Genomic DNA, 25,078 nt, shown 5'->3' with positions numbered 1-25,078 from the left:
GGCAAAGCTTATGTGGCTTTCTTAGGCATGGGGTTAGCCGACGCAGTGCCTTCCACATGTTTTGGGATGCCGTTCCCATAACTCCTAACCTTTGGCTCTGCTGGCCGGGGCTGATGAGAGATCACGGAATTGTAAGAGTTGCAAGGTGCTGCCAAGGGTTATCTAGTCCAACTCCCTGCAACGCAGGAATCTCAGCTAGAGCATTCATGGCAGATGACCATCCAATCTCTGCATAAACATCTGAAGGGCACCATGTTGACTATCCCAGGCTTAGAGCAGAGGTGGGAGTCTTGGGGCCTTCCAGTTGTTCCCATAACTGCATCCTGACCATTGGCTGGGGTTGGCCCCAAGCCCAACAACATCTGGAGCATCACCGAGTTCTCCATCCCTGTTCCTTATTAGATCCAGGGTGGGGGAGCCTTTGCCTTCCAGGTGTCGCTGAACTACAACTCCCATCAGCCTCATCCACCATGGCCGTTGGCCCAGGACGGTGGGCATTTTAGTTCAGCAACACCTGGAGGGGTTTCCCCGCACCTGTTTGAGATGATAGCACGTGGTCTTCTAGTAGCAGACATTGTTTCAGAAGAGGTGTCTGCTCTCCTGGTGCACAGGAAAGGTGCTTTTTTTAAGGCAGGTGGCGGCGGGACTCCTCTTCTTCAATGGGTGCTTTCCACTGGGGTTTTTTTTGTTTTTGTTTGCACTTCTCTTTTTTTGTAAGAGAACAGAGCAGCACAACCCTCCTTTCAAAATAAATACTTGAGCCCTAACCCTTCCCCTCTTGCCTGTTTGCTTCCAGATACAGCATACGGAAGACATGGAAAATGAAATAGACGAGCTGTTACAAGAATTTGAAGAGAAAAGTGGAAGGACTTTTCTGCACACGGTCTGCTTTTATTAAAAGCACGCCCGCCTCTTCCTCTTAGGCCTTACTTGCGGACGAAAGAAGCATGTGTTAGTTCTGAATCTACTGGACTGTTTTCTCCCTTCCTCTCGGAGAAGTCGACTTAACAACCTCTTTCATTGTTGCTGTTTAATTTCTCTCCCCAACCCGCGCGTGTCTTCGTTTTTTGTTATTTTTAAAATTGTCTGTGGGATGTTTCCACGCAGAAACACAAACGAACTTTGTGTGTAAAATGAAAGAAATTCTTTACATGAAACGCTGCTTTATTTAAGAGATTTTTTTTAACGAAAAGGAAAAAGAAATCAAGGTTTTGTTTAACTCTTCCCCTATCTCCTGTCTTCCCGCCTCCCTCTCTTGGATGCCCTTCTTTAATTGTTATAAGTAGGGTTTTAATTATAAAGAGAATATATGCAGATGATATCATTTATATTTTCCACCGTAAATATCTTATTTCAGTTGTTGGGTATTGGGGGGCGGGTGGCAGCGAAGGGGAGATGCTTTTCTTTTAACGCAACAGAACTGAACGGCTGGGATATGCAAAGGTATGAATGGGACAATTAATATCTGTATAATATTAGGAATGAAAATTGGAAGTGTCCAATAAATATAAACTGCGCCATTTCTGTCCTGTTCCTTGTGTTAATATAGAGATGTCTAATATATCTTCCTATATATGTAAACATGAAGGTTATCGTCACACAGCCACTGTCAGAGGAATTGTAGTGCCACATCGCAATCCTAGAATTTCATGAAGCAGGTTGCACAAAAGCGACCACAGCATGAGAATGTGATGAGGGAGAAACTGATGGGAAAATTGGTGGTTTTAAACAATGGCAGGTGTTTGAGAAAAGTACCTTCACAAAGTAAAGTATTGAGGGTTCTTCATCCTGTATCCTCACACGAGGCAATGAGGAATGGAAGAGGCAGAAGTTTGAGTACAGTGAGAAGGGAGTTACACTGTAAGGAAAACAAGTGACTGTTTTAAACAACAGCAGGGACGGAGGGAAATGGAAAATGTGGCAATTTTCAACAATGGCAGAGGTTTCAGTAAAGTAGGCAGGGGTTGACCCAAGGAGGGGACATGACAGTTTAAAACAAGGCTTGAGCACAGCGAGAAGGAAACTGAAATATGTCCTGTTTTAGCTTTTTGGTGTTCGCTTTTGTGTTGTACCCATCTCTGCTTTTTCTCCTTGTTAAAACGAATTGATTCAAAACTAATCCCTCAATGTTTCTCCAACTCCTGCTTTACTCAAATTTACGTAGTTTGAGTACAGCTAGAATGGAGCTACACTGAAAGGAAAGAATCTGGTTGTTTTAAATACCATTTAGTGTTTGACTAAAACTCATTTGTTTGCTCTGGGTTTGCAGCCTTTGGAATTACCATTATGCTTAATTCACCGTGAATTCTGCCACTCAAAGGTACCTTATCAAGATCCGTTCTGACCTTGGGACATTTCAAGATCAGGAATCCTTCCAACAGCAACAAATACCTTTCAAGATAAATTTTGAGAGTGGCAGGCATGAGCATAAAGTGATGAGCTGTCCTAATTTGTTACAAGAACATGGCAACACTCCACAAACTTAATGGATTATGCTGTGTGTGGCAGGGGGAAGGGAATCCTACAATGGGCCAGATAGATAGATAGCCATATTTTTCACTCTATAAGACGCACCAGACCACAAGATGCACCGAGTTTTTGGAGGAGGAAAACAAGAAAAAAAATATTCTGAATCTCAAGCCAGAACAGCAAGAGGGATCGTTGCGCGGTGAAAGCAGCAATCCCTCTTGCTGTTCTGGCTTCTGGGATAGCTGTGCAGCCTGTATTCACTCCATAACACACACACACACACATTTCCCCTTACTTTTTAGGAGGGAAAAAGTGAGTCTTATAGAGCAAAAAATACGGTAGGTAGGTAGGTAGGTAGGTAGGTAGGTAGGTAGATAGATAGATAGATAGATAGATAGATAAACAGACAGACAGACAGACAGACAGATAGACAGACAGACCGACAGATAGATGGCACTTGGAAACTTTATAGTAGTTTGTATGGTACACAGAATTTTCAGCCTGGGTTTCTGAAGGGACACAAGTTGCCAATGATAAGAACAACAATTAATAATACTGGGCATTTACAGAGCCCCTCACTTATATTAACTTGTTGCCACTTAATAATAATAATAATAATAATAATAATAATAATAATAATAATAATAATTTATTATTTGTACCCCGCCCATCTGGCTGGGTTTCCAACAACCTTCTAAGGTAGGCTGGCTGAGAGCAGGCTGAGCTTAGTGGAGCAATGCCCTGTTCTCCCCACTGAACCAGCCTTCCCTGGGTGATGGGAAAGGTGATGCGCTTGTTGAGATCCATGGAGAGTTTCTGCTAGGGTAAAGAGCACAGGACTTGATGAGCAGATAACCTCTCCTAGGGGTTAGGGGAGAAATTTGGTTGGGTTCGCATTTTCATGTGGAACTCCCTAGTTCCTGAAACGAGAGGACCAAAACAGAACCCCAGTTCAAAGCGTGTGCTTCTCCTAAGATTGCAGGTGCAGTTCTCCAACCAAACAATGTCTCCAAAGAACATCTGTTCATGCATAAAGTAGTGAAAATAGGGCATATATCGGGAGAAAATTGCACGCAAATGCTGGTGAATTTCCATCAGGATATTTGGCTTAAAACTGAACCTAAGCTTGGAAACAATGGAAAAGGAGAGAAAATGAAACGGGCAGATTTGACCCATCTTTAGCCTGACCTGGTATTGGACAGTTTCTTGGGCTCCTGAATTAAAAGAAATAGAAAAGGTACTGTTTAAATATATATGTATACAGGCTGAAGAATAGGGGAGTGTGGTCTGCACAGAGTCTTGATTCTCTGGATAAAGTTTTTGAGAGTGTTGTGTTTTTTAAAAAAACGCACTCCAATTTACACACCAAATCCTGGCTCCGAATGATTCCTGTTGCGAGCCAATGATATATTTCTGCTTCTAATGACTGAGCATCCTTGATCTCCGCTGTTCTTTCCTAATTTGGGCTCTGGACCAGTGGCTTTTGGCAAGCCTGCTCCAGCTGATCCTCACATGATCTGTGCTCGTAGTTTAAGGACAGGAGGTGGCAGAAAGGAGTTCCTGACCTACAGCTTACTTCTCTGTGTTTTCCAAGACTTTGACTCACAGCAACTCGAAGAGGCTTGACCAAAATTCCTGATAGCTGTTGAGGTTTGTGTTTGTATTTATCTGTAATATTTATTACCCCAACCCACTTCACCATAGTGACCCAGGGCAGGCTTCAACAATGCAGTATCGAGGTATATAAAAAAAAACAGATGAAAACATTCTGTGTCATGTCCTTTCCCCCTTGCCATACATGAAACGGCAACCATCTGGTGCTTCCGACATATTGTAAAGACTTATCTTTTCGTCCAGACTTTCCGTGACCCATAGGACTAGACACTGATTTATGTGAGTGAGCCCCTGGACTCTCCAGTTTTCTATCCTGTTTTATTGATTTTTAGGCTATATTTTTGTTGTTGTTGTTGTTGAAATGGATCTTGCTTTTCTATTGCATGTAGCCTACACCACTTGGAGATTTTAAAATATATTAGGTGGTTTAAAAAATGCTTTTAAACAAAACAAATAAGGCCGATGTAATCGTCAAAACAAATAAAACGGTTCAAATTGGAACAGAACAATTTGAGTTTTCTTCCACTAAGTGCACAGCCTTTGGAAGCAATGCACCTAAATTAGTCCTGTCCATTAATTTTGATGACTCAACTCTTGAGTAGGATTGACGTTTTTTATTATTAGTTATTAAATTTTTATACCGCTTTGTACTCGTGGGTCTCTGGGCGGTAACAACATAAAAAACATCATAGAAAAACAAAATACATAATCAAAATAACACAGCCCAATAAATTCAGCAGAAGAGGTTTTCTCTTTCTCTTTCACACACACACACACAACCTTAAGTGGCAAAGCAGTGTGTCTTCAGCTCATGGTAGATGCAAGGTGCATGTCTGTGGGTTCAGAGTGCCAAAATCTGGGAGTTGCTGCAGAGAAGCCCATATCCTGTGTTCCCAATCCTCAAACCACTGTGGGTGGCAGTGCTACCAAGGGGACCTCCTCTACCAGTCTTAAGAAGGTCAGTACAGATGGAAACAGACTTTCAGATATTTGAGGCCTCTGGGTTGTGTAAGCAATACTCAGAAGAAACCCACTTAAACTGAGTTAGCCATGGTCAGTGGGTCTGCTCTGAGTAGGGCCAGCAGTGGCAATACACTTACCGTAAGCTCTCTAGGGTTGGGTTCTTGCCCAGGATTGCTGTGTTAGGCTGTAAATCCTAAGGATGCTTGACCTGGGATGGCGTAAGGCCCGTGGTGATCATGGGCACATAGCTCCGAACAAATGTGTGTAAGACCGCACTGTTTAAAAAAAAAAAAGATTTTGAAATTGAAATGAAAATTTTCTCTCTGGGAGGCATCCGCCTGTTTGGCTTCCAATAGTTTTGCTCTTGGAAAACATGTGTTTGTGTGTTCCTATTTTTCCCTTGAATAATAATTTCATCTCAGGGAAATGTATGTCTTCCAGCCACATCATGGAATTTATTTGTCACCTGAATTCATTTTAATCTCTTTTTGTAAGGAGAAGTGGGGGAACCCCAATTGCCTATTACAGAGTACAGTGGTACCTCGGGTTAAGAACTTAATTCGTTCCGGAGGTCCGTTCTTAACCTGAAAATGTTCTTAACCTGAAGCACCACTTTAGCTAATGGGGCCTTCTGCTGCCGCTGCGCTGCTGGCACACGATTTCTGTTCTCATCCTGAAGCAAAGTTCTTAACCTGAAGCACTATTTCTGGGTTAGCGGAGTCTGTAACCTGAAGCGTATGTAACCTGAAGCGTCTGTAACCCGAGGTACCACTGTACTGTAAGGCGCCCAAAATACAGATGCATCATTAAAATTAAATGTTGTCCTCAAATTAAAGCACAAATAACTCCAGGAATTGGGGGGGGGGGAGAGAGATAGGGAGAGAGAGACCCTGCCAAAAGCAGGATAGAAAGAAAATTCCAGGCCAGTGTCTTAAATATCTGTGTGGCATGTTAAACTGGTGCACCATTTTGCCTAAGTCCTGCTGTGATGCCTCCACAATTAACTGCAGGTTTCAGGTTGGCCTAGCGCAGGAATGAGGAGCTTATGTCCTTCCAGATGTTACTGGACTCCTCCTCCCATCACCCGTGATCCATGGCTGTGCTAGCTAAGGCTGATGGGAGATGGAGTCCAATGACATATGGAAAGTGACAGTTCTCCCCATCTAGTGCCTGCTTTTTCAAGCTCTACTCATTGGACCATACTGCCTCTGAAGATCAGCTATGGATTGCACACTTCCCCCTACCCTGTGCACATATCGACAGTGGTTTAAGGTTACCAGATTTTTTGCAATGAATCTGGGGACACTTTTCAACTTCCTCCTAAATAGATGGATTTTGTCAGGGGACTGATTTGTAAATCTGGGGACTGTCCCCGGGAAATGGGGATGTCTGTTAACCTTACTGTAGTTTATACGCACAAACAGGCACATGATTTTGCATATGATATGACGCTTAATATGGCTTAATATGGGGGATAAAATAACTTGGTTCCAGGGATGGATTTGTTGATTTCGCTTCTCTCCATTTCTTCTGACTAAACATTTAAGAGGAACTTTCTCTGGGCACCACAATTCAAGAAGGACACTGACAAACTGGAACGTGTCCAGAGGAGGGCAACCAAAATGGTCAAAGGCCTGGAAACGATGCCTTATGAGGAACGGCTAAGGGAGCTGGGCATGTTTAGCCTGGAGAAGAGGAGGTTAATGGGTGATATGATAGCCATGTTCAAATATATAAAAGGATGTCATATAGAGGAGGGAGAAAGGTTGTTTTCTGCTGCTCCAGAGAAGCGGACACGGAGCAATGGATCCAAACTACAAGAAAGAAGATTCCACCTAAACATTAGGAAGAACTTCCTGACAGTAAGAGCTGTTTGACAGTGGAATTTGCTGCCAAGGAGTGTGGTGGAGTCTCCTTCTTTGGAGATCTTTAAGCAGAGGCTTGGCAACCATATGTCAGGAGTGCTCTGATGGTGTTTCCTGCTTGGCAGGGGGTTGGACTCGATGGCCCTTGTGGTCTCTTCCAACTCTATGATTCTATGATTCTATGATTCTGATGCTTTGACAGTGGAACAGACTCCCTTGGAAGGTGGCCGAATCTCCTTTGCTGGAGGTTTTCAGCAGAGGTTGGACGGCCATCGGTCAGGGGTCACTGAGCTGCGATCCCTGCATTGCTGGGTTTTGGATGACTCAGAGAAGACCCACTGAAATGAATGGGGCCTAAATGAGTCGCGACTCGCACCTGCTAATTTCAAGGACCTAGCGTTCGGTTGCAAGCCAATTTTTGTGTGTGGATCTTTCTTTTTTCCTTTAAAGCCTAAAGGTAAAGGGACCCCTGACCATTAGGTCCATTCGTGGCCGACTCTGAGGTTGCAGCGCTCATCTCGCTTTATTGGCCAAGGGAGCCAGCGTACAGCTTCCGGGTCATGTGGCCAGCCTGACTATGCCACTTCTGGCGAACCAGAGCAGCGCATGGAAACGCCATTTACCTTCCCGCCGGAGCAGTACCTATTTATCTACTTGCACTTTGACGTGCTTTCGAACTGCTAGGTTGGCAGGAGCTGGGACCGAGCAACGGGAGTTCACCCCATCACAGGGATTCGAACCACCGACCTTCTGATTGGCAAGTCCTAGGCTCTGTGGTTTAACTCACAGCGCCTGATGTGCAAATGAAGCGACCTGAACTTAATATTGGATCGGTTGCGGGAGGGGGGGGATGATTGAAAGGAACCCAGAGCGGCGAGATATGCTCCCATCTCTAGCCTAGCAAGCTCATTTCTAGTGAGCCTGATCTCTGAGCGTGCCGAGAGCGTCCAGCAGAGGACGCCCACGAGAGCAGCAGTTCCTACATCTGGTAATCTCAATTTCTCAGCCTTATGGGGAGAGGTCGCTCAGGTCCCTGCCTAAGGAGCGGAGGTGTGCTTCGTGTCCTTTTGCACTTGGGTCGTAACTTTTGCAATGGAGAGCTCTCCACCCATAAACGAAAGACACTCTCCACCCATAAACGAGACCCCCGCCCTTCCTCCAACCATCCCCACCCCCCCGACTCAAATTTCCTTCCTTTTCTAATTCTGCACCCTTTCACAACAGCAGCAGCACACAAAACCAGCCCTTTCTGATGGCGAAATCACTTTTGTGGGTGTGTGGAGTGGGCGGGGGGGGGGGTCACTACTGTCTCCAGGTGAGAGGTGTCAGTGAAGATCTGTGCGAGAGAGGGGAGAGAGAGAGAGAGAGAGAGAGAGAGATATGAACGGAGCCTCTTTTCCACTGGGGATTTCCAGGGCAAAATAGGAGAGGTGTGATGGCTTTTTCTCCCCCGTTTCTTTTCTTGGTGTGTGCTAATACCAAGCTAGAGATCCTAGGAAGAAAAGGCAGAGCGGAGAGCGAGCGAGAGAGAGAAGGATTCCAAATTTGATCAAGCACCATTTTGATTAAAGGAAGGGAGAGTGGGGAAATTTGTGCAGAGAGAGAGGGAGGGAGGTTAGTAAAAACACACAGAGAGAGCACAGGATCTGCAGCGTGGAGGGTTTTTCCCCCCCTTTCCTCTCCCCCCCCCACCTCTGTCCCTCCTCCCACCCACCCCCCTCCCTCCTTAAGCAACGAGCCTTTAAGATGGAGCGGCGCCACCTCAAATAGGTAAAAAAATCCTTTCTCTATGCAAGCGGGTGGGTGGGAAGGGGAGAGAGAGAGAGTGCGCGCGAGCAGGGGGATCAAAAAAAACCCAAAAAACCACCTTGCTAATTTCCTAGGATGAAATCGACAAGACCCAGTTGCAAGCCCCTTCTTGCAAGCGGCGAGAGCACCCCCCAACCCAAAAGGAGGGTGCCACCCACCCTGCCGTCCCACATCTTAAAGTCCCGGGGCGGGGCTGGCTTGGTGCGGTGGGTGGGTGGGTGGGTTGGGGAAAGGAGGGCTACGATTATGGTTAATTATGATGATGATGATTTAAAGAGCCTGATTTGGGGGGTGGGGTGGGGGTGGGACTCGTTCGTGCTGACTTTGCAAAAGCACTAGCGTGTTGTTGTCTTTAAATAATAATAATAATTTCTCTCTCTCTTAAAAAAACACCCATTTTAAACAAAAATGCCTCTAACTTAGATGGTGCAGGAGGTATTTATTCCAGCTTCAATGTCACCAAGAGAGAGAGGGAGGGAGGGGGACAGGGGGTGGGTGGAGAAAGGGAAGCTGCCAAAATCCATCCTCAGGTCACGTTTTGTGGGGTTTTTCATTCCTCCTTTCCATCCCACCCCCCCGGGAGGAAAAAACACAGCAGCAGTTCCAGGCAGGCAGCAGAGCCTGGGGTCTCTCTCTCTCTCTCTGAGTGTGTGTGTGTGTGCGCGCGCTCGCGCTCTCGCGTGTGCGCGTGCATTTCCTCCCCAGCGATGGGTCTCCTCCCCAGCAAATGGAACAAGACCAGGCGACTATCTTTTTAAAAGACTCCAACATGACGCCACCCCGTGCCCACCAACATCTCATCTTGCCAGCCGCCTTCTTCCATTTTCCCCCCTGCTAAGGGGGGGGGGAGAGAGAGAAAAAAAGAGAGCAGAAAGGGGAAGCAATTTTTAACAGCCTTCCATCTCCCAGTCTTCTTTGCACCAATTGCTCACCCATACCTTCCCCCTCCCCCAAAAAGGATGGATCCTTCTTTTGAGCAGAGGATGCCGTGAAGCTCCAGAGTATCATCTGATGGCCCCAGAAGCAGAATCTACTCTTTATCATTCCTTTCCACCCCCTTCCTCTCTTTCTCTCTGCATGTTGGGTATTTTTTTTTTATTTCTTACTTGGTTTCGTGTTTTGCTTTTCTTAACAAAAAACAAAACCTCCCCACAAATTATTATTTTTGGGGGGCTGGATCAATTCCTCTGCCTGGTGTTGGCGGTGCACCGCTGTGATGTGGTCGACCTTTCGCTTGGACGGCTTGAGTGGATCGCATGATTTGCCCTAGGAATCTTTCTCTTCTGCCTACCTGCCGATCTTTTCTATCTATCGATATATGTTGGACTAATCCGAGGAAGAAGAAGAGGAGGAGGAGGAGTTGGAGGAGAGCGGGGTGGAAAGCAAAAGACCCAAACAGACCAGCCAGAAGGTTCAGCTTGGATAAGAAAATAGAGGAGTGCATTTGTGTATGCTTGGAAATTGGGGGGGCCAGGAGCCTGCCCCCCCTTCAGGACTGCAGATCGGTTTGAAGACCTTGTACCTGACCATCTCTGACCTCTATAGGAAAAGCTGGCACCCCTTTCTCTCCTTTTTCATTCTGGGCAAGGGGGTGGGGGGTGGGCTGGGGGGTAGTGACACAGCGGCTGTCCATTTCCAGTTGATGTCCATGAATACAAACACCATGATATTTATGATCTTGGGGGCCTCAATTGTTATGGTAAGGAGACACTTTGATTTCCTCTTATTTCCTTCTCTCTCTCGTCTTCCCCTTCCCCAAATTCTTAGGTGCGGTTGTGGAACGTCAGATCTGTGTGCCCCATTTCAATGTATGTGTGTGTGTGTGTGTGTGCAATATATAATTCTGAGGGCAAGTCGTTCTTTCATAGGCCTAGGTTTCCTTTAATATATATTAGCAATCAAACACGAGAGACTGTTTTATTCCAACACTTCTAGCCTTATTGGCTTGTGTGATTATTATTATTATTATTATTATTGAAACAGGCAATTGCGTGCTTGATGGATATGAACGCACTTTTGGACCGATTTCACAATTATATCTTACCGCATTTGAGAGGTGAAGACAGAGTCTGTCACTGCAACTGTGGAAGGTAAGGCCAGCGGCCAGCGGCCATGCACCATCCCATCCCATTTTTTGGGGGGGGGGGAGTTTGTACACTGCATTTCTCACCTCCCATTGGGAGTGCAGGGGTGGGGGTGAGAAAGAGAGAGGCAGAGAGAAATGTGGCCACGCAGAACAAGGAAGGATGAGGGATGTACTGTTTGGGTATTTTGCCAAATTCAAGGGAATCCGTTGCCTTGGAAAGTGGATGTCATCAGGGATCTCTTGAATGTTTCAAACGGTCACAGGAATCACCCTTAGCCATTCTGCCGTACGCTCCCTTGTAGTTATTCCTCACGACAACCCTGTGAGGTAGGTCGTGATGGCAGTGTCTGTACTGCAGTCTGGAAAGGGCAGTGTTGTTGGGGGCCTTACCTGGCGAGTTTACCTCAGGTGAGATTCAGCTGCTAGGGTGCCCGTTGCTGAGTTTGTTTGTTCTCATCATTTAACCCATCCACCGATGTGCAAATAATATACGTATGGATATACCTCTGCAAGGTTTGTGGTGATGGCTGGCAGCTTAGACGACTTAAAAAAAACAACAAAACCCACGAGGGGGACATCAAGCAGATTCGTTGAGAATAAATCGGCAGCTGTTTACTTTTGATGAGAAAATGGAACTTGCATTGCCAGCAGCAGTCTACCCTCCAGCGCCGAATTACGGGGGACAGCCAATCAGGGAAGGCTGTCCGCTTTGGGGGTTTTTTGCTTCTGAGTTCCCCAGTGACATCTTGACTTCCCGCTCTTGGAAGACAGGACGTAGGGACCCAGTGGATCTTTGATCTGACTCGACAAGCCTGATTTATAAGAGCAGTTGTGGCAGGCACACAAATGGGGCGGCAGTGGTGGTGGTGAAAGAGAGGCTGAATTTCCTTTGAAAACACTTGGTGTGTCCCCCCCCCCCCCCAGTTCAAAGACAGTGCCGCTTCCTAAGGGTGTTTTGTGGATATCTGAGAAGTTAGAATCGGGAGCTGCTCAGGAATGTACGAAGCAGCCTTATCCTGAGCCACACCATTCGTTCAGTACTGTGTACACTGACTGGCAGCATCTCTCCAGGGCTTCAAACAGAGGTTTCTCCCTCTACCTGGAGGGATTTGAACCTGGGACCTTTTGTATGCAAGGCTGATGCTCTACCAATGAGCTACAGCCTTTGGCTGTGTTTTATAAGCTCTTGGCATCAGCTGAGCATCTTGGCTCCCAGGCTTTCTCTCCCTGATCCCATTTTGGGGCTTTCCTTTCAAGATCTACAGTTTCCTCACATTTTTAGTGGTGTCTTTCTTTGATGGTGGTGTTGGAGGAAGTGTCGGAACGAGCTTCTGTTTTTAAGAATTCAAATTCAAAGAATTCAAAGGGCAGGTGATGCCCTTTCAGAGCAGAGAGAGGTGAAGTGAAATGGGTTTCAGAGGAGGCCAGAAGCCTCTGTTTCCCATCGCCAAGTGCCGCTAGGTGCCAACTCCCGTCGCCTCTAACCATTGGCCATGCTGGCTAGAGGAGATGAAAGTTGAAGCTCAGCAAGATTCGGAAGGCAAAAGCCTTTGCTCATCAAGGGTACGGCCAACGAGTCTTAGGTGGAAGGAACTAGGTTTGGGGAAGAGTTGAGGCGACTTGCGTACCTAAAGTGTTGATGCATAGAAACACAGCAAAATGTCTTATGAGTCAGATTGGTTGGTCTAAGTCATGGATAGAGAAACTAAAGCCCGGGGGCCAGATCCGGCCCAGTCGCCTTCTAAATCCGGCCCACGGACGGTCTGGGAATCAGCGTGTTTTTACATGAGTAGAATGTGTCCTTTTAAAATGCATCTCTGAGTTATTTGTGGGGCCTGCCTGGTGTTTTTACATGAGTAGAAGGTGTGCTTTTATTTAAAATGCATCTCTGGGTTATTTGTGGAGTGTAGGAATTCATTCATCCCCCCCCCCAAATAAATATACTCCAGCCCCCCACAAGATCTGAGGGACAGTGGACCGGCCTCCTGCTGAAAAAGTTTGCTGACCCCTGGGACTCTAAGCAGCTCAGTATTGTCTGCTCTGATTGGCAGCAGCTCTCCAAGGTTTCAGATGGGAATCCTTACCTGGAGATGCTGGGGGTGAAACCTGGGGCCAAAGCAGGTCTCTGCCTCAAACCTACGATCCCTTTCTTTAAAGATAAGTAAGCCCCTAGTCCTCATGTTTCGGAGACATGAGCTTTTTCCAACAGGAAGCTGCCTTTGTACTGCATCGGACCATTGACATATCTAGCTCAGTGCTGCCTACACTGACCACCAGCAGCCAGCCCTCCAGGGTTTCCGATGGGGGTCTCTCTCAGACCTCCTTGGAAATGGCGCCTATTGTACCCAAGGCCCCTCCCCAATGAAACAACAACATAGGAACATAAAGGTAAAGGGACTCCTGACCATTAGGTCCAGTTGTGACTGACTCTGGGGTTGCGGTGCTCATCTCGCTTTACTGGCCGAGGGAGCCGGCGTACAGCTTCCGGGTCATGTGGCCAGCATGACTAAGCCGCTTCTGGTGAACCAGAGCAGCGCACGGAAACGCCGTTTACCTTCACAGGGATTTGAACCGCCGACCTTCTGATCGGCAAGTCCTAGGCTCTGTGGTTTAACCCACAGCGCCACCCGTGTCCCTTGCATTATACCAAATCAGACTGTTGGCGTATGTAACACAGTGTTGTCTACACTGACTGGCAGCAGCTCACCAGGGTCTCTCCAAGCCCTCCTTTTCAGATGCAGGCACCCGCAGCCTTCTGTATGCTGCACTGTGGCCTTGAGGAGGACAAAGGCTGGGTCTTTGCTGCACCAGGGCACAGGTACGACTCTAATGGGCTCAAGTTGCCAGAGGGCAGTGTGTGGCTGAATCTTAGGAGGTGGTGAGAGCCGTTCGATAACTGGAATGATCCCTCATTGAGCCAGTGGGCATTCCCTGGCTGGGACAGTGGAGGCTGGTGCACTAGCGCAAAGGGGGCCCTGCCCTGCCAACTTCAGCTAGCCCCACTGCCTGCCATCTTACTAAGATCCAGTCTAGCTTCCTCCTTCTAATTCTCAGGGTTGTCCCTTGTAGAGCTCAACAGGGAAGAGAAGGATGGCAATGAAGCTGGACTGCATTGGTTTGGCCTCTTGTGGACTCTGGTGCCACCTACTGTTCAGCTCCCAGCCTTCCGCCCAAACAGTTGCAACGGGCACCGGTCACCCCTGATTGGGGTTGCCCTGGTCTCCGATTTTCCTGCTGAAGCCGGAGGGGCGAAGTACATTCCCTACAAGACTCTCTACAGCTACGTACAAACCATAGATTGAAAGCACATAACTTCCCCCCAAAGAAGTGGTGTTTGACCCCGCAGAGCTACAGTTCCCAGGGTTCTTTGGTGGGGACACCATGTACTTTAAACGTATGTTGAGTATGGTGACTGAAATTTGGCCTCCAACCGTTTAGCCAAAACCTGTCACTTCCACCCATTTGTTCTAGCTCTGCCTTCTGAAGCGACGCTGTACATTTCAAACACATTGAAAGCTTCCGTCAAAGAATCCTGGGAACTGTAGTGCACCCCTCGGGAACTGTAGTATACCCCTAACAGCCTTGGAAAGCTGCAGTGTCCAGGATTCTTTGGGGGGAACTCTTGGGCTCGAAAAGGAGAGCGTGTGATTCTGTGGTGATCATTCAACCTTCTTGTCATGTCGTGGTCAACTTAAGGTGAGCGATGAAAAATGCACCGCAAATAAACCTAAGTGAGGAGGTGGTTTACAGAGCTGTGCGTCAGGCACATTGTGCTCCTTTCGCTTGCGAGAAAAGGAACATTCATGCACGCCGCCAAGGAGCCAATTCGTAGGGGCCGAGGTCCCTTTGGGGCCCCCCAATAAAATATTTAAGGGGGTTTGGCCCCTGTTGATCAGCACTGCCATTCCCGATTATGTGTGGCAGGGCTTACCTCTCCCCCCCAAAAAATATTTTATTCAAGTTGGCACTCCCACGCGCATCATGTAAAGTTTGGACTCTGGCTGTGCTGTGTCCATGCCATACATTTCTCCAAAGAGCTCTGGGAACTGCAGTTTACCTTTGCACCTCCTGGCACCTTTAACAAACTACAGTTCCCATGATGCTTTGGCAGAGAACCATGTGCTTTAAATGTATGGACAACGTTTTGCAGCAATTAGCAGCATGACGGAGTTATCTCAGGAAGTTGAACGAGAGCAGAGCCACAGACCCTGTGTCCTTTTTGCGGGAAAGGCAGTGTGGTACAGTGGGCGGATTTGTGGGACCTGAACCAGAGATGTCTGCGTTTATTTCATTTAAAAAATATCCACGTTTTTATGCTACTTGATTGATCAAATTAATTTGTTATGCATTGATATCCCACCTTTTTCTGCAAGGATCTCCCGGTAGCATGCCAGGGCTTTCTCCCTCCTCACTTAATCCTCACAACAATCTTGTGAGGTAGAAAAGTCTGAGAGAGGTTTCCCAGGCCCTAGTCCAGCACTCTAACCACTAGACCAACTACCCCCTCCTTATATCTAGGCCTTCCTCCTTAAGCAGCCCACGGAGGCCATCAAATACAGAGTGTGAGCGGCAAACAGATTTTGACGCCTTCCCTTGAAAGACATGAACATAATAATAATAATAATAATAATAATAATAATAATAATAATAATTTGAGATTTGTTTTAGACAAGAGACACCTTTAGCTTGACAGATCACTGGGTGGAAATAATGAGAGAGAGAGAATGAGAATTGCTTCCACGTCAATTGATTCAGGACTGTAATGTCAGAAGAGTCGCAAATCTCACTTTGTTATCGCGGTCCATGTGTTTTGCTTCCACTGTGGACCATCGCGCCAGTGGGCTTGCGGTGATTTTCTACTCGTCGTTGGTTAGCGTGGGGGGGGGGGGAGAGACATCTTAATGGAGGATCTTTCAATCAAACAAACAAACAAACAAACAAACAAACGTCTCCCTGCTTGCTGTGAGCAATTAATCTGGACTTTGCTCAATTGCTAGGGCTGCAGTCAGAAACTCTGTCTTCGCGGTTGTCGTCCGCCCTCTGACAAGGCCTCAGGTGGGGCAGGGATGAGAGAGGAGAGGACCTCAAGGTTGCCTTCTTCCGTTTCAAGAGCTGAGCATGAGTAAAGGTCCCTCATCCTCAATATAAGGGCCTTAAAGGACAAAACTAACCCTTCTAATGGGCCCCAGAAACAACTAGGTAGGCGGTGGTGACCAGTAGAGAACTGACGGCATGGGGTACAGGTGCTTGGCGTCTAGAGGCACAAACTTGTTGTGTGAGAGAACGTGGGTTCAAATCATAGCTGTCAACTTTCAGATTTGAAAATAAGGGATCAGCAGCCTCACCTGTCCCGGGGGACAGTCTACGGGATATCTAACAATCTGGGATAGCAGCAGGAAGCAGCAGGAAACGGCGCTGGAATAAGGGAATTTCCCACAAAAAAAGGGAAGGTTGCCAGCTGTGGTTCAAATCACTGCACTTTCCACTCAAAGGGCTTCTAGTAGCCAGAACAGGGAAAACCCTTACTGGAGGTCAGTGGAGGCTGGTGCTTCAAGGCAAATAAGAAAATAAGACCCTGCTTAATCAGGCCAGTGGCCCAACCAGTCCAGCGTCCTGTTCTCACAGTGGCCGACCAGATGCCCATTATGGCAAGCCCAAAGGCAAAACCCGAAGACAAGAACCCTCTCCCTTCCTATAGTTTCAAACAACTGACATTGCTGCCTCTGAATGTGGAGGCAGACATAGCCATCGTGGCCGGTAAGGTAAAGGGACCCCTGACCATTAGGTCCAGTCGTGGCCGACTCTGGGGTTGCGGCGCTCATCTTGCTTTATTGACCGAGGGAGCCGGCGTACAACTTCCGGGTCATGTGGCCAGGATGACTAAGCCACTTCTGGCGAAACTAGAGCAGCACACGGAAACGCCATTTACCTTCCCACCGGAGCGGTACCTATTTATCTACTTGCACTTTGACGTGCTTTCGAACTGCTAGGTTGGCAGGAGCAGGGACCGAGCAACGGGAGCTCACCCCGTTGCGGGGATTTGAACCGCTGACCTTCTGATCGGCAAGTCCTAGGCTCTGTGGTTTAACCCACAGCACCACCTGCGTCCCAGGTAAAGGTAAAGGGACCCCGCACCATTAGGTCCAGGCGTGAATGTGGAGGCAGAGCATAGCCGTCATGGTCGGTAGCCTCTGTGAATTTGCCCTGTCCTCTTTTAAAGCCACCCGAGTCGGTGGCCATCACCGTTTCCTGTGGCAGTGAGTTCCACAGTTTAACTATGAAGAAGTGTTTTTGGCTACCTGTCCCGAATCTTCTAATGTTCATCTTCGTTGGGTGTCCAGTGTTATGAGAGCAGAAGGAAAACTTTCCTCTGCCCACTGTTGCCCTGCCACGCATGATTTTATAAACGTCTGTCATGTCTCCTGTTAGTCACCTTTTCTATAAACTATAAAGTCCCCAGTGTTGCAGCCTTTCCTCACAGGAGAGTCCTCCATCCCCTGAATCATTTTGACTGCCAACCTTTTCCAACTCCGCAATAACCTTTCGGAGGCGAGGCCAAACGTGGCACTGCCTGCCTGCCTACTTACAAGTCCAGCTGCTTGGCTTGGCCAGAGTGTAGCCGCTGTGTCCTCAATTCTGAGATGTGGGGTGAAGAGGAGGCCGATATATCATTTGGCTTCCCCGAGGACCGCTCTGCCCAACACCCAAATCCTCCGCTTGCCAGCTTGGTTGTGTGAATTGGCTGCTTGCATGTCCCTTCTTTCCAAAGCTGGCCAGTTGGCTAGGAAAATAATACCTGGCCCGTTCCTCACCCTCCTTCTCTGGGCCAATTGCCGTAATGTTTCCCGCAAGAGCCAAAAATGTGTCCTGGTTGCCCCAAAGCCTTTCCCCCCTCCCCCAAATTAGTAAACGGTCACACGGTCAATTTCACTCGGCCTGGACACAATTCAGCAGTGTATCTGAAGGGGAATCAAGAGGATCCCCGGTTTCTGATCTCAGCTACCAGGCTGGGCATTGCTACCCAGTGGTAAGTGGTGATATGATCCAGCCCTGGTAGGTTTGCCAGCTTCAGGGGTGCGGTAAGGTCATTTTGGACTCTGGGCTTCGTGGTTTCTTTTTTTATACATATATAAATTTTTATTAGGTAGGTTTCTTTTAACATACCATTTTCAACAATAATTAAACATACTTTTACATCTTATACTGTTTTTGGACTTCCATCAATCACATCTGAAAATTTTTCCAATCTATTCGCTTAATATACATTTCTTACTTTCACTATTACATTTAAATCTCATAACTAATATCTCTATTCTTTCTCTACTTTGCAATGTTTCATATATTTCTCTTTACAAAACTTCTTGTAGTCCTACTAGCATAATTTGTTGATTACAGTTGCTCTTCAAATAGTTCGTATATTTCTTCCACTCTTCTGTGAATCTCTGGTCCCGCAGGTTTCGAATCCTTCCTGTCACTTTATCTAATTCTGTGTAGTCGATTAATTTTGCCTGCCATCCTTCTTTAGTTGGAATCTCTTCTTGCTTCCATTTCTGGGCTAACAATACTCTTGCCGCTGTTGTTGCATATAAAAACAATTTAACATCCTGTCTATTAATATCCTCACCTATAATACAAAGTAAAAATGCTTCTTCTTCTTTTTTTAAAAAAGTATATTTCAACATCTTTTTCATCTCATTATACAGTGGTACCTCAGGTTAAGTACTTAATTCATTCCAGAGGTCCGTACTTAACCTGAAACTGTTCTTAACCTGAAGCACCACTTTAGCTAATGGGGCCTCCCGCTGCCGCCACACCGCCAGAGCACGATTTCTGTTCTCATCCTGAGGCAAAGTTCTTAACCTGAAGCACTATTTCTGGGTTAGTGGAGTCTGTAATCTGAAGCGTATGTAACCCGAAGCATGTGGAACCCGATGTACCACTGTACAGTATATCATTTCCCAGAAATTTTTTACTTTCTTACATTCCCACCACATATGATAAAATGTTCCTTCTTTTTCTTTACATTTCCAACAGTTATTATTTGCCTTATACACGGGCTTTGTGGTCTCAATGGGAGCTTAGAGGTAGAGCATCTGCCTTGCCTGGAGAAGATCCCAGGCTCAGTCTCCAGCGGTGTCAGGAGCGAGCCAGCAATAAATCACATCAGGCTTGTTGGAGTTAACTCTTTATTAGCAAAAACAGGATCTGTGCAGGCCTAATGAACACAGCAACTCATTAGATCAGGCATAGGCAAACTCCGGCCCTCCAGATGTTTGGGACTACAATTCCCATTATCCCTGACCACTGTCCTGCGAGCTAGGGATGATGGGAATTGTAGTCCCAAACATCTGGAAGGCCGGAGTTTGCCTATGCATGCATTAGATCTTGCCCCCATGAAGCAGTTGCTGAGACTGAATGTCCCCACCTCCCATCAGCTGTCTTAAGTCCTCTCCACTCCAGGGTTTTCCCCCAAGCAATCTGAGACTGCGCCTGCGTGCAGCCTGCTGCTGCTCTGCCCGTTTCAGCCCTCTGCTAGTTCTGGGGGGCAAACGGGGAGGGGAGCTTGTTGCTAGCAGGACCAGTGGTCAGGGATGATGGGAGTTGTAGTCCAAAAACAGCTGGAGACCAAGGGTTGGGAAACACCGGCGAAGCATCACGATGCTGAGAGGGCGGATGGGGCCTAAGTCCCTACTCAGTAAAGCGGAGCCCTTGAAGTCAGCACACCTAAGTTAGTCATGCCCATGAACTTCAGTGGGTCTACTCTGAGTAGGACTGGCATTGGATGCAACTCAAAGTCCGGACGATCACGTGCTGCGTTTTTTTTAAAAAAATGGTTAAGGGCCAGCCATACCGTGAGGAAGAAGTGATAGTAGAAGGTTGCTTTCTTTGTACGACCTTGGAGCACTTTATCGATGGATAAAGTTAGATGGTGGCCATCTGTCACATTCCTGCATTGCCGGGGGTTGGACTGGATGACCTTTGGGTTCCCCTCCAGCTCTACAATTCTGTGATTCTGTGAAGCGGTTTCTCTAAATAGGTAAAACAGTATTTGAAAAAATTGTTCAGAACATTCCCATAAGATGCGTAGACTTGAAGCTCTTTGAGAGCACCAATTATTTGCAAAAAAAATTAAATCATGATGAGAAATACATATTCTGTCATCCTTATGGGTGTGTATGTTTGGGGTGTGTGTGAGCAGCTTAAAGGGGGAAAGACCCCCCGGTTCCTTGCCCTTACCTGTTACCATGTAGAGGTGACCTGCTCTAACCATCTGTGCTTTCTTAGGAGGACACACTCTTTTATTTTATGTTTTTAAATCTCCATTGTTTCCCCGTAGTCTCCTGGAATAGCTCTCCCACTGAGAGCCAAGTGCCTTCCCCCTTTCTATTACCTTTATGGATGTTGCTCGCAAGCCTTTAGGAGGAAAACTGGTCTTTCAAGCCAATTCTGACTTCCCTCGAACCGGAATTGTCAATTAATTTCTTTGAAAGAGCCAAAGAAAACCACACACACACACAGACCTCGTGTAACAAATCATTGCAGGCATTTTGATCTGCTTTACGAGAGAGAGAGAGAGAGAGAGAGAGAGAGAGAGAGAGAGGCATACACATGTATGTGGAGATCAGGATCCAAAGGGGTGAGGAAGGGCTGCTCCGTGACAGAGCACGTGCTTGGCATGTAGAAGGTCCCAGGCTCACAACCCAGTGGCATCTCCAAGTAGGTCTGCCAGGCAGGCCAAGAGCATCGCAGACTTTGAGATTTTAGGGCTCAAACTTGAGACCTAGGGGTAACTCACAGGGGTAGGCCCTGGAGATGGAGGTTAATTGGGAATGGGGAGCATGTAATTTGCACACAGTTCCTGTGGGGCTATAGCTAGCAAGCTGCATGTACAGCCTTCTTAGTACACATATATATTTATTAAATATATATGTTTATTAAAGGGGCTCTCTCCCACTTGCCGAGTCGAGCTCTGCTCCCACCTCCCCAGCCTATCAGCTGGAGAATTCAGGTCAGACCAGGAGCTCTGGCAAATCTCAGCTGGGAGAGCTTCCCTGCCTGGAACCCTGGAGAACCGCTGCCGGCCTGTGTAGACAGTGCTGAGCTAGATGGACCAATAGCTTATGGTCCTGTGATGTAGGCTCCTTGCTCTTTAAAACCTGGGGGAAAGGACCATCGCTCTCTGGAAAGTCAATCCCTGGCGTTTCCAGTTTAAAAGAGGATCAGGTTACATAGGGGTGAGGAACTTCAGATCTGGTGTGTGTGTGTGTGTGTGTGTGAGAGAGAGAGAGAGAGAGAGAGAGAGAGAGAGACCCTGCCAAAAGCAGGATAGAAAGAAAATTCCAGGCCAGTGTCTTAAATATCTGTGTGGCTTGTTAAAGTGGTGCACCATTTTGCCTAAGTCCTGCTGTGATGCTTCCACAATTAACTGCAGGTTTCAGGTTGCCCTAGTGCAGGAATGAGGAGTTTATGTCCTTCCAGATGTTACTAACTCCTCCTCCCAACATCCATGATCCATGGCTGTGCTAGCTAAGGCTGATGGGAGATGGAGTCCAATGCATAGGCGCCGACTCCATGGGGCTTGAGGGGGCCCGAGCCCCCTCAAAAATTCGTTTGGGGGGGCTCTGCCCCCCCAATAATCTCCGGCGCCCCTCCAGCAGAGCGCCATCGCCGCCCCTCCCCCAGCCCAAAATGCACAGGGTCGGGCTGCATGCCTCCTGCCCTCCCTCCCGAGCAAAAGCTCCACCCAATTTCCTTCGGAGCTGATTAATAGGCGCAGCACGCTCTCCCCTATTCGCTCAGGAGGCGGCGGCGCCACTTTATTTGCATATTCATGAGCTTATTTATTATTCATGAGCCCCCCCCCCCAATATTTTTTATAAGTCCGCGTCCCTGGTCCAATGACATATGGAGAGTGACAGTTCCCCCCATCTTGTGCCTGCTTTCCCAAGCTCTACTCATTGGACCATACTGCCTCTGAAAATCAGCTATGGTTTGCAAACTTCCCCCTACCCTGTGCACATATCGACAGTAGTTTACACACACACACACACACACACACACACAATTTGGAGTATGAAATGGTGCTTAATATGGGGGATAAAATAACTTGGTTCCTGGGATGGATCTGTTGATTTCACTTCTCTCCAGTTCTTCTGACTGAGAGAGAGGGAGGGAGAATGCGGCCCTCCAGGACTCTGTTTGGCCCCCAGGTAACAACCCTCTCCAGCCCTACTTTGAGTGCTTTGGCCTGGCTGAATTGTGTCACTGAAGTACAGTGGAACATCGGGTTACAAACGCTTCGGGTTACAAATGCTTCGGGTTGCAAACTCCGCTAACCCGGAAGTAGTTGCTCTGGATTGCGAACTTTGCCCCAGGATGAGAACGGAAATTGCGCACCGGCGGCGCAGCAGCAGCGGGAGGCCCCATTAGCGAAAGCGCGCCTCAGGTTAAGAACGGTTTCGGATTAAGAACGGACCTCCGGAACGAATTAAGTTCGTAACTCGAGGTACCACTGTACGATGATGCCTCTTGCTAGCTGGATAGAGAGATGTGTGTTTCGGGTGTTGTGTGTGCAAACATCTGACTTGTGCGGGCCAGGATTGCACCATACTGGGCCCACCCATTGCTGCGCCCACTTTCCCTGTGGACTCGCTCCCACCTACAGGAGATTCCCCGTGAGCTACTGTGGCCCTCAAGCTACAAAGAGAGCCAGCATGGTGTGTAGCGGTTAGAGGGTCAGACTAGGGCCTGGGAGACCAGGGTTCAGGTCCCACTCAATAGGGAGTGACCTTAGAAGCCGCTCACTCTCAGCCTAGCCTACCTCACAGGGTTGTTGTGAGGATAAGACGCCGGGAAGGAGGCCTGTGCATGTTGCGTTGAGTGCTTTGGAGGAAATGGTGGGATAATAATAATAATAATAATAATAATAATAATAATAATAATTTTTATTTATACCCTGCCCTCCCCAGCCAAGACCGGGCTCACGGCGGCTAGCAACCAATAATAAAAACAAGTTGATTAAAATACAATTTAAAAAACAAGATTAAGGATTTTAATCTTGCAGCCTCTTCACAGGGGGAGAAGGAAAAAGAAAGAGGGGGAGGGAATCAAACTGATTCTAAGCCAAAGGCCAGGCGGAAGAGCTCTGTCTTACAGGTCCTGCGGAAAGAAATCAGATCCCGCAGGGCCCGCAGGATAAAATAAAATAAAATAAAATAAAATAAAATAAAATAAAAGTTCCCTGCCCCTAGGTTAGAAGCAGGTGAAGGAAAAGATGGAAATTTGATTCAGTTTGCAATAAAAGCTGAATCTATCAATTGCACACTTTCTGAAGCAACATGAGAACCAAAACACAGCCGCTCTAAAGAAAGAGGCACTTCCCTGAATTTTGCAATGCAGTTCGTCATCCAAACAAGGTTAACCCAAAAATGCATCTGTTAGGGGAAAGCATGCATAAAAAGGAATGTATTATTGGTAATAAACATACAAAAATGCAATATATTATGAGAAATTGCCTGCAAAAAAGTATACAAAACTGTACACAAGATAAATTTGTTCTCGGATGCTCCATACTTTTAAAATGAGGATTTCTTTTTTTAAAAATGCAAATTGCTGCAGAAATGTAGAGAACCGCATTTAGACTGGAAAAGTGAGAAAGGGAGGGGATCCCAATGGACAAGATCCTTCTACCCCTACTGGGGAGAAGTGAAATCGACAGGTCTTTCCACCACTGCCAACCTAGCCAAGCCTTGTCCAAATGCACAACACTGAGGTAGAGAGACAATTAGTCTGACCCAATATAAGGCCTCTTTCTGCGTTCCTAAGGACACAGCAGCATCTTAATACATGCCTGCTTTTCTCAGCGGCGGAACACACCTTGGTTGGTAGAGCATGGGTTGCGGGTTCGAGTCCCATGCTGGGCGAAAGATTCCTGCATTGCAGGGATTGGACTAGATGACGCTCGTGGTCCCTTCCAACTCTACAAATCTGTGCTTCTGTGACAACCCTGCATTTGGCAAGTATGGGGAACGTTTCCCAGGGCCACATCCCATGCTGCACCTTTCAAGGGCCACATGTCAGTGGTAAGCAGAGCTAGAAGCAAATGTGGACAAAGCAAGGCATGTAAATTTTACCCTTGTAAAGTAGTTTATTGGTTTGCTTTTGTTCTCTATTATGTATTTTTCTTTTTTACTTTGTATTTTCATGTTGTGAACTGCCCTGAGAACTACATATGAAGGGCAGAATACTGCTGCTGCTATTATTATTATTATTATTATTATTATTATTAGGTTTGTTGTTACACACATTTGCACTAACACCTCTCTCTAGTCTCAAAATTTTATTTGTATGCTGCTTTTCCATAGTTAAAACCATGCTCCAAGTGGCTTGCAATATGAAAATAATTAGGTAAAAGTAAAGGGACCCCTGACCATTAGGTCCAGTCGTGGCCAACTCTGGGGTTGCGGCGCTCATCTCGCTTTACTGGCTGAGGGAGCCGGTGTACAGCTTCCGGGTCATGTGGCCAGCATGACTAAGCTGCTTCTGGAAAACCAGAGCAGCACATGGAAACGCCGTTTACCTTCCTGACAGAGCAGTACCTATTTATCTACTTGCACTTTGACGTGCTTTCGAACTGCTAGGTGGGCAGGAGCAGGGACCGAGCAATGGGAGCTCACCCTGTCGCGGGGATTCGAACCGCCTACCTTCAGATCAGCAAGTCCTAGGCTTTGTGGTTTAACCCACAGCGCCACCTGCATCCCTTATGAAAAGAATTACACGAATGCAAAAGGAGCCATAAGCAATAAATAAAACACACTGAAAAGTGCACCAAATTGAACAGTTTCCGCAGAAAACGTAGCAAGAGCCAAACATAAAGATACAAAAAAGTTTAATATCAGTAACTCAACAAAAAAAACCCCAACAACCCTCCCTAAACAATACTGCAGCCCAAGAGTCTGTTCAGCAGCCTCTGTTTTTGTAGCTGGAGTCAGTCTGGGCCCCGTCCTCCCAAGCCAGGTGGGAAAAGGCCTGCAGGTCTTCCAGGACTTGCAGCCGAGAGGGTCAGAGTTCAAGGGCCGAAACACTCAAGGAGGGAGCATAGCAGGGCTGGGGAGGAGTGTGGCCTGGGCAGAGTTCCAGGGGCCAACAGAGAAGCCCGGAGGACCAAATTTACACCCCTGTCCTGGGTCTGAGATTTGCTGCTGCCGCTGCCGCCAAATAGCAATCTTTGGAAACAAACAGGGGCGTGGGAAGGGGGGCGGCGGGGGTGGAC

The 25,078-nt window shown here is 47.2% G+C and overlaps 3 protein-coding genes across 4 annotated transcripts in view; all 3 read left to right on the top strand.

Annotated features, from left to right (window-relative positions):
• Positions 1–1,520, top strand: part of SSU72 (SSU72 homolog, RNA polymerase II CTD phosphatase) — a 51,685-nt gene extending 50,165 nt beyond the window's left edge. The window contains exon 5 of the mRNA XM_083513334.1: positions 797–1,520. Coding sequence (XP_083369460.1) covers positions 797–898 — 102 coding nt within the window. The 3' untranslated portion in view covers positions 899–1,520. The remainder of the gene's footprint in view (positions 1–796) is intronic.
• Positions 1–25,078, top strand: part of FNDC10 (fibronectin type III domain containing 10) — a 199,398-nt gene that overhangs the window by 77,058 nt on the left and 97,262 nt on the right. The gene's annotated exons all lie outside the window — the stretch shown is intronic.
• The window catches only part of TMEM240 (transmembrane protein 240), a 39,929-nt gene continuing 23,512 nt past the window's right edge, over positions 8,662–25,078 (top strand). Inside the window, exons 1-2 of one of the 2 annotated variants that reach the window (XM_083513307.1) lie at positions 8,662–8,681; positions 10,704–10,810. In XM_083513307.1, coding sequence (XP_083369433.1) covers positions 10,719–10,810 — 92 coding nt within the window. In that variant the 5' untranslated portion in view covers positions 8,662–8,681; positions 10,704–10,718. Of the gene's footprint in view, positions 8,682–9,424; positions 10,420–10,703; positions 10,811–25,078 lie in introns of those variants that run through there. The other variant, XM_083513306.1, reaches the window with a different exon arrangement.

This window comes from Podarcis liolepis, assembly GCF_965112155.1.
Source record: "Podarcis liolepis genome assembly, chromosome: 7".
NCBI classification, from domain to species: Eukaryota; Metazoa; Chordata; class Lepidosauria; order Squamata; family Lacertidae; genus Podarcis; species Podarcis liolepis.
Note: the sequence above shows the minus strand (reverse complement) of the source record. Positions and strands in the feature narration are given on the sequence as shown.